The sequence below is a fragment of the Pteropus vampyrus genome, unplaced genomic scaffold (assembly GCF_000151845.1).
Source record: "Pteropus vampyrus isolate Shadow unplaced genomic scaffold, Pvam_2.0 Scaffold93, whole genome shotgun sequence".
Taxonomy (NCBI): Eukaryota; Metazoa; Chordata; class Mammalia; order Chiroptera; family Pteropodidae; genus Pteropus; species Pteropus vampyrus.
The window spans coordinates 3,333,705-3,343,833 of NW_011888874.1; the positions used below are offsets into that span (position 1 = coordinate 3,333,705).

General features: G+C 41.8%; 1 protein-coding gene across 2 annotated transcripts in view; it reads right to left on the reverse strand.

The window, feature by feature from the left end:
- The window catches only part of NYAP2 (neuronal tyrosine-phosphorylated phosphoinositide-3-kinase adaptor 2), a 240,726-nt gene that overhangs the window by 32,335 nt on the left and 198,262 nt on the right, over window positions 1-10,129 (reverse strand). The window contains exon 6 of one of the 2 annotated variants that reach the window (XM_011364076.2): window positions 7,700-7,803. In XM_011364076.2, coding sequence (XP_011362378.1) covers window positions 7,700-7,803 — 104 coding nt within the window. Of the gene's footprint in view, window positions 1-6,209; window positions 7,804-10,129 lie in introns of those variants that run through there. The other variant, XM_011364077.1, reaches the window with a different exon arrangement.

The window sequence follows — 10,129 nt, forward strand, 5'->3', positions numbered from 1 at the left end:
AAATAGGAGAGTCAGCAGCATTAGGCCGCAGGCGGCATTTTTGAAATGATACCCTTAGGTTATTTCTACTCGCTTTTTTTCCAAGCCACACATGAGCCCTACAAGGTAAGAACACATGCCAGATACAGGATCCCTATTGTATGGTAAATAACTGAGTAGCTAATTTCCCATTTGGAGAAGAAGAAAAAGTATCATCATATCAAGGGTACCAAGGAGGAGGAAACCAATCTCTCTCAGATGATGGAAATAAGGAGATGCACTGTCTAGAGAATTTTAAGTCAGTAATAAATGGACTGAAAATCTGTCTGCTTTTTATTAGTATTGAGCATTAGCAGCTCCACATGAGGTCAGAAGGGCAGGCCCACCCTTCTGTGTCCAACCCCTTTGGGGCACCACTGAGTAAATGACTCTCCCATTTAGGATTTTCTAGCAAGCAAGATGAATTTTTGGAAGAAGGGAAAGCTAGAAGGAAAAGGAGAGGAAATTATGACTTTTCTAACAGGTAAGGTCTGTCTAGGACTTCAAGTACACATGTGATCTCATTCGTCCTCAATGACAACCGTGTAAGGCAGATGGCACTGCCCCCATTTTACAGACAGGAAAACAGACTCTGAAAATCGAACAGGGTATTCAAAGTCCCATATCTACTCACTGGTGAAGCGAGCATTCTAATAGGCGGCTGACTCCCTCTGAATCTCAGGTTTGTATTGGCCGAGGAGCTGCAATCATGGCCATTTAATAGGCACACGACTTGGACAAGGCACGTGACCCCATTTCAGAATCCTGAGTTGTCGTGTGGGACAATGACAGGACCCACGAGGCAGGACTGTAAAGGGTACACCTGCAACGATGTAGGGAAGCTATCGGCAGGCCTGGCACACAGTAAACACGTCAGAGGTGACAATAAATGGCACGTGGTTTTCCTTGTGCAGACTTCACCTAAGAACACTCAAGAACGCTTTATCTCTTCCATATGTTAAAGAACATTAGAGTGCATACGTAAGCTACTTCACACTCTCATCCGTGACCCTGGCTGACAACTCTGATGCTAAGGAGAGGGACACATACAGGTGTGGCGATGACAGCAAAGTCAGAGGGAGGGCACCCTCATGAGCCATCTGCCCCCATCCCCGCTCTTATCTATCGATTGTCCGAGACTTCTTAGAGAACATTCTTTTTTGTTTATTATATTCTGCCACCTACTCTCAGGGGACACACGGCAAGGTAATTGGGTGTGGCACTGGAATGAGGGCCAAGGAGTGGGTTTGTTTCATTTACTTCTACTCAGTGTTGGAGTTATTAATATTGGTCATGAGACATCTGGTCTTTAAAAGGTGACCACAAATATTCTGCCACTTGAAATAAACAAAAGCTAACTAGCCCGCGATGCCTAAATAATATGTCAACATTTCCCAGCCCATACTATAGTCAATTGTAAAAAGCCATTTGAGATTCTGAATTCTTTGTGTGAAAATACAACTCAAATAATACCCACATTTCATTATGCATATTACTGGACTAAGCTGTTATTTAAAGGTAGTAACGAAATCTCATTTCTTCTTTAATTATGACACTAATTATAGAGAGTCCCACAAAGTACTAAAGCCTCAATTTTTTGCAAACCAGCCAGACAGGCCCGTTGAGAGCACACTTAAGACAATGCTTTGTTTATTTGTTTTTTCTTCTTTTTTTTTTTTTGGCACTTGCATTATTTTAATGGGATTATGCCATAATACATGGCTATAAATCAATATAACCACTGACATTCCTAATTGTAACATGAATTTATTCCATATGACACAGGGCTAGGTCCAATCTCTTTGGTAAATATTATTTTAACAAGCAACTATAATTGTATTTGTAACATAATCTTCGTTAACATACCACTTTATTTTACAACTTGAAGGTAGTACAGGCACACCCTTCTGCAATGCGACGCTGACATTGTTGTGAATTTAGTGGGGTTCTCCACGACCCCCTTTGGGGTTTTACATACTTAGAAATATGTGTCAGGCTTAACTCATATGCAGAACGACACAAACAGCAGTCATTTTAACATTGACTGCCGAGCTCAGAGAAAGCTCTGTGGTGGTGGGAAGCTACATTTTCACGAAGTGAGCTCAGCTTTTGTGGATTGGCTGCATGCTCTGTTTCTGCTTCCCCCGCCCCCCATTCTCATTGTATGATGCCACCGTAAACATACTATGAAATTGCTGTGTAAAGGTACAAATGCCTTCTCTCGCTTCAGGTCTGAGAGGAGGGCCCGGACTATCACGGGATCTTGACAGCAAGGAAAACTCAGCTCTGCACTTGAACACGGGATGGTAGAAAAGGGGTCCCTTTACCATGTGACGTCGGGGTGGAGCAAGCTCCCCAACCATATCATCCCCTCCTTCCTCTTCCTAGCCCTGTGTTCTCTCTCCACCACACAACGTTAACTTCTGGATGGGAAGCGTTCATACAACGGATCAGATGAAACCCTAGAATACATATGGTTCTAGAGCTACAGGATTTAGGGCTGGGTGAGCATGCCGAGTCTTGGCAAAGCAGGTCATACCTACGTTCATGGCAGTGCGGGAAATCTAAGGAGAACATACTGTCGAAACTTCTGTATTCTTAGGATTTGTTTTCATTTTTCTACTTGACCTTATGCATTGAAGGTGAAATTAAATAAGAACATAGCCTTTAAGGTTACATTATTCAGAGATGCGGCAGGCACTGAGTAGATGCGATTAGAAGTCCTGTCCATGACCTTGTTTGAGTATTTCTGTTAATATATGTAGTCTCCCATTGTCTCAAGCCTACCTACCACTCTCCAGTCTCCTCGAGACTTAGTGCACAATCGCCCTGACTATCTGGGAAGTGAAATGAGAGCTCGGAGCTCACACAGCCCCCGAGAAAAAGCAGTGGCCTTGGTGTTCCTCTTAGTGAAGCTGTGGGTAAATCAAATCATCTCCCTGCTTTAGTAAAGTTCCAGGAAATGAACCGATTCAGACTGCATGAGAATAAACATTTTTTTCAACGATATATATATAGAGAGAGAGGGACATTTACCGAGAGAGATATTTAGTAAGTCAGCAAGAGATTGCTGGGTGTCACATACTGTGCTGGGCATTGGACCTGAGCCTCTGCACCAACCATGATCATTATCACAGAATCCACCTAAGACCTGTCTTAACCCTTTGCATGTACTGATCCCTAAGCTCTATCTTGGGATGATTCATCTTTCTTTCTTTCTTTTTAAGGTATCCAAAAAACATGCCTGGACATCCAGGCATGTCCAGAAACGCTCTGCACGTGTGTCAGGCCATGGACACCCTTATACGGTCTCTCATTACCTAGGAAAGCTGGCCGGCTGTGGGCATGCAGACACAGCCATGGAGCCTACAGGAAGAGAGACCAAGTTCTAGTCAGCAGGCAGCACGGGCAGGCCCTCATCACATCCCAGCAGGGGCTCCAAGCTGAGGGAGACGTGAGGAGCTTGGAGAGAGTCCACAGACACAGAGCTGCCATCAAAAGACATAATCGTGTGAGACATAACCTGAAGGGCAAGTTGAAGGAATGCAGTGTGTTCACCAGGATAACAGCATGTTGGCCCTGGCAGGGACCGGCCTGGGTGAGGCCCGTCCTGGGTAATGAGGAGGCAGTTCTCATGGTACACGGGGAGCATGGGACAAGAGATAATGGTTTCCAAGGCGACTTTTAGATTTCTAAAGAGATTTGGGTCTGTCAGAATTCGGAATGTGTGTATGTCCAGAGGAAGTTACAGATGGCCTTTTTCTACCCCCTTCCCCCAAATCAAGGATAAACAGAGATAATCCCATTTCAAATGATAAGCCCTAACGGGAAGGTGAGGGAGGTTTCGGTCCAACACAAATCACTGGTAGCTGTGGGATTCCTGGATTCGACACGGGGAGCTGTTATTTAAAAAATGTTAAGTGTGCATGAGTATGGTCATGAGCACGTGTGTGTGAGTATGTGAGTTTGTGTGTATGAGGGGGCATAAGCGTATCGTGTGAGAGTTTATGAGTGTGTGTGTGAGAGAGAGTGTGTGTGTGCATGTGTGTGTAGTAGACAAGATGGCTCTCATCTTCTTCCTTCCCAGAAAAACAAATATAAACATGTCCTGGCAACGTTTCTCCAAAGAGAGCTGGCACTTCTCTGTGTAGACATAGGCTCTAGCTGCTCCATCCCTGAAGGAAAGAAAGCATGCCTTTCACAAGGCCACGTGCATTAGCCACCGGTCTATCACCTGGTGCAGTGAGACCACAGATGGCACCAGCCCCAATGGAAAGGGGGGGCAAGGCAGAGGTAGGGGCCGGGGAGTCACATGACCACCACCTGCTGTCTATAAAAAGAGCTCACACCTCTTTCTTTACTACAGAAGAAAAAAGAGAAAGTGACATATGCTCCAAGTTCAATATATGACTCCTATACAGCTTTACTTTTATAACCAAGAAAAGAAAATAGCTTTCTTGTGGCAGGCATAGAAATTTAGTCTAATTTCCAAAGATTCGAATTATGACAAATGCCAAAATATGCGGCTGCATTGCAATAAAATTCCAAGGAAATGTCACTTTCCCCTAATTGGCCCATGTCTACTTTATTCAGGAGAGAATTAATAAAGAAAAAAAATCTGTTTTCCATCTCTCTGAGGTTCAGACAGTATTATGACTGTGGGGAAATTCTCAAATGCTTTAGAACTCATACTGCTTTCCCATTTTCTCTTACATATTATGAAGTTCTAGTCAGGCGAGATTATAGATTTCTACAAGTCTTGTGCCTGCCGTAGTTACTCAAAGCCAAGCAAACATCACCTTCACCTTTCCTTACACACAAATGGTGATGGCCAGGCACCATGAGCCCCAGACTGCTCTGAGGGTCGGTCAGTAACTATTGTCTCTAGATTCCTTGGAAGAGGTCAATCATCATTGGCCTGGGCTCCTGGGGGCAAGGGACAGTTACTTTCGGCCCCCTCTGTGCCTCCCTGCTGAAATAACGCCACGCCCTACCATTTACTTGTCCCTAAAGCGCCAAGCATGACGCAAAGTGGTAAGGGAATAACTTGAAGTGAAAAGAAATGGGATGTGAACAACCTGAACGAAAACACAGTTCTTTCTCTGCCAGCAGTCGTAGGTGACTGCGATGGCACCGCCTCCCCAAAGCCGGATTCCGCAGTAGACAGGCACCGCTTGAATTATTCTAGGGGTTAGTTTTTGCTTTTGTTTGTTTTAAGTAGATCATACGGTTTTCTAATGCTTGACTAGTGAGAAGTCTATTAATCTGTTATTAAGCATTCTGTTTTAATAATTATAGGGAATCCTGGTATTGGAAAAACTGCTTAAAACGTGACCAGGGTGACCGCTTGCTTGTTTGTTTGATAACACAAGGTGTTTCATATCCTCGTTGATGTATGAATAGTCACTCTTGGATTCGACATGTTTAAATATCTTTCACCATTGCCTTGGGTTCCTGAGGAAGGAGCTGGGCCATCTTGGTAGTAACTTAAAGAGACATCTCAGAGAGGGGCATGGGAATTAGATGAGAAAAGGATCTTCAGTAAGAATCCACTGACTTTTGTTCAACGAGAAGTCATAGGTAGAGCAAGGCTTTTCTGAACCATGTTTACACGTTAGCTCCCGGATACAGGGCTCCATGGATACGACAACCCATTACAAGCCACAGGAAAGAGACTCGGAGGCCAGACTTCTAATCCGTAACCCTCACAGCCCGCCCATCATATTATTGTGTGCCAGAATTCCTGCTGTTCAGAGAGGAAACAAACAATGTACAAGCAACATGAGGTGCTTCCTCATGTTACTGGGATTTGAAGAAGGAAGAACATCCAATCAGGCAAAAGAAGAGTTGATGATGAAAAGGCACAAAGGTCTATCTTGTTTCTGTTCCGAAGTTTAGCCCAGTAACCTGCTTTTACTGAGAGTTAAAGGGGCTTAAGATGAAACAACTACAAGGATAATTAAGAAAAACAAAACCAAAGCAAGAACACGAAACCTCTCTGTGCTACCGAGGGTAAAGTAATAACAATGCACATGAACCTGTAATCCTCTGCCAGTTAAATAAAAGTCTCTCCTTTCTGTATCCCATGTTTTAAACATTGAAAATTAGTAAATGTGGTATTTTTAGTATAGCTTTAATCAACTAAGATGGCAGTTCATCTCAGTGATGTTGTGTTATTTATTAATTCATTGTCTTATTTATTAATTCATTGTCTTATTGTTTCTACTTCTTTTATACCTAAAAAGTGTTTGAGCTGGGCACGTTTAGTTATGAAGTCATATAACATTAAGTTAAGACACAAAAAATTCTAAATGAAACTTGAGGAGACTCTCACCTCTTGTGTTTGTAGACATCACACATATTCATAAATCAAATACTGTGCATATTTAAGCCAGACCAAATTACTAAAAAGCACTGTTTCTCCCATTAGAAAAAAAAAATGCAATTATTCTGCTGAGTTATGTTTTTAAAATAGCTTGACATTTTAAATAATTGATGAATATGTAATTTGCTAATCAGTAATGGACAGTTCCCACGGAGGTATCATCACTAGTTTTACTAATTTACTATTTCAGAAGAGTTTTACAAATGCAAAGATTAAAGCTAGGAAGCAGAGAGAAACCACTCCAGTATGATATTATCCGACTTAACACCCATGATACTTAACAGTAATAACAATTAAGTGTCAAAACCTAAGTCAAGGTGTTGAATTCCTGTTGGGGTGAGTTACAGATAGACATTTATATGGAGTGATGTTTCCTCATACTGAATTCCCCATACATACCCATGAACCCCAATGAATATCAGAGCAACATACTGTACTGTGAAGGAGTAAATGATATTTTAGCTTATACTTTTATTTTTTGTCTCTTTTCTCCAGGTGATAATAAAGATCTCATTTATCATGCATGAATGCTTATATCCTCTTTCTGAGAACATTTCTAATGTTGTTGGTATAAGAGAGAAAAGTCATTTATTTGAAGGTTGCCTTATTAATCTACAGTTTTTGATAAATATCTTGATGATCTGGTTGGTCAATTTGTCTTTATGGCCTAAGAAAGAAGCCTAGCTGCCAAGTTCAATCCCAGTGAGCTGGTATATGAATATTCACAAGGTCATCGATACCCACAGTGTCTTACAATCATGCTCCCAGCTAAACAAAAATAAAAGTCGAATGGCCACGGATGTTACAGTATAATAGGAAAAGAGCTAAAAGATATGTACAAATTCATCGACGACATCTGTGCAAGTGTCGTGGACAAAACATTCAAAAGGAAATCTACAGAAAACAAAGTAGATAAATTTATCAAATGTTGATAAATTTTCAGAGACAGTATAAAAGTACACAAAACATGGAAGAGAGAAAGAATTTTAAAAAGCAATCACTAAGCCAATACATACAGTACAGGTTTGCTACATTTATATTACAGAAGGATGGAAACCAGAGACACAAACAATTTGGTAACAGCAAAGAAAGTTTCACCAATCACAGGGAAGAAAGACTTTCCTTTTTGGATGAAAACACAGACTGCCACAACTCATTCCCCCGACCCATACACACATAGAAAAGTAAAAGCAAATGCAAAACTTGTCTACAGCAACACACGACAGACAGAGGTGGGAAGCGTTTGGCATGTTGCATCACAGGAAGTCAATCACGATTGGCTAACGATGGTGGTACCTGGCTCTGTTGCAGGTCACTGGCTTGCCTGAGAGGAGTAACTGACGGAGGGGGCACACCTGACGTGGATGCAGACCGGCCTAGCTTGCAGCTGACTTTCGGTTCTGTGGACAAGGGAAAGAGACAAACTATTAGTTGAGCATAAAAATCAGCAGTGATGACCGTTGCTTACAAACTACTGATTGTGTTTCGCTGTGCTCTTTCCATACACCCAATACTTCTGATGTTTGCTAATCATTGGCAGGTGATGAAACAATTTAATAACAATTGACTCTAAAATGGGGCTTTATTTGAAGATGAGCTCCTGGCAATAAAATACAAATCGAAGAAACAGGAGGCCTTGTTCCCTTGCAAATTTTATCCCATTTAGGATCAGTTTCTAGAGACCGATTATTTTAGCAGCCACACCCCATCAGGAGAGAAAGCAAGTACATGATGATTTTCAGTACTTTATTTTCAGCTCTGGTCCATAGGACTCCTATCCCTTAAAAGGCCTCTTTCACCCTCTCCAATTTTTTTCCTTCCTTCCTTCCTTCCTTCCTTCCTTCCTTCCACCCTTCCTTCCACCCTTCCTTCCACCCTTCCTTCCACCCTTCCTTCCTTTTTTCTCTCCTCCTCTTTTATTTTTTCATTCCTTCTTTCTCTTTCTAATGTTGAAGTGTATATCATTGTGTTTGTGCTTACTACACTTGTTATGTTTTCAATATTATATTTCTCTAACTTATCTCCAGTTGTTTTAAATTTTATGAACATCTTCTAAGACTTCTGCACTCTTTTATAATAATTGCATTTTTCATAATTAAAAAAAACATTCCCCTAACTCTTCCTCTATTTAAAGAGCCCAAATGAGCTGCCTGAGCCACTGACAAGATACTTTGGAGATTAGAATTTGAGATGAAAAGAGTTCCACTTATTCGGGAAGTATACAATTTATGGTATACAGAGAATGTTGACTTTCAGATATGCTTGAAGATATTTGATAATGGAGAGAAAAATAAGGCATAAAAAGAAAAACCGAATTCTCTGATTTTATCACAAACTTTTCTATTAGCTGTTAGATATTGAGTGACCGGTATATATCCCAGCTTTTGTTTGAGCTACACTTAAATTATCTCTAACCCTAAGGACATTCTTCAAAGATACAGAGTTAGATCTAAACGCTCCCAGTTTACAAATGAGAAACCGAGGGCTCGGCACGGTTAATATTTGTATCGCAAATAAACAAGTGCTTTTCAAACCTCCCCTTCTTATATATATAAATTTGACTTAAAAATTTAACTCATTGAACAACTAGCTTCCAATGGCATCACATCACTAAGCTACCGAGATGTGACACGCCGATGCCAGAGCTGGAACATGCCCAGCGCCATTGGAAGGAGAGAGACTGTGCTGCACACGTTGAGTTTAAACACCCGTCTTTTTGCCATTTCTATACGAATTGCACTTGAGAGGAAAGCTTCGCTACATCTGCCTTACATGGACTTTTTACTGCCAACTTCAGCCTCATCGACTGCCTTCCAGCCAATCCTTCGCCACCCCTCACAGGAAGCAGACACACAAAATGAGACACGTCGTGCCCATTCACACATGGCTCCTTAAACACCGCCTCGCCCACAGACGCTCCTTGTCTCCCGTGCCTGTTTCTGCCTGTTCGACCACGATTCAAGGTATATTTTAAGGAAATAGTAATAAATGAAATACTCTAGTATTCAGAAGAGTGGAGAATAGATGAGCTGATGGTGGGTAAAGGTGGGGCAAAGTTACCTGTGAAGTTGAGAAACTCAGCACGTGCTCAATGCTTTAAGCGAACGTTGACTCTCACATTGTCTTCCCCCCCCCCCACACACACACACTCACTGATACTCACAAGTGCCCAGAATCACGGGCACAGATGTGTGTGTGGTCGCCCTCACCTGACTCCCCCTGCTCCATTTAAGGAAATTGAATTCACCATTCTCCTTCTGGGGAAAAATATCCTTCTCTTCCCCATCTCATTCACAGTTTAATCTCTCTTCTTTTGTTCTTTGTTTTGTCTCTTTGTCTCTCGTTTGCCTTTTCCCTTGGCACTTTCTCAGATCTGCGTTCTCGTGGCTTCTTATGGCATCTTTCCCTCTTGAGTCACTCAGGAGATTCTACAGCTCTGTCCGCTCCCCGCGTGCTGATGTGATTTTGAGCCCCAGTGCTATCTCGACACTGTGCCATCTCATTGCCTCATGATGAAAATCGAATTAGAGCTTTTTCTCGATATCTTGGAACGTCGCTCTGATTTTCCTATTTATAGCAGGAATATCGCCACTGTTTTTCCTGGAGGCTTAGAATCTAAATCTCACACTTTTACAATTTAGCGCTTTCTTTTCTTCTCTATATAAAGTTAATCCTCTTGGCAATATTTTTTTATTCTTTGTGATGGCTTCTGTATCTCAACTCACC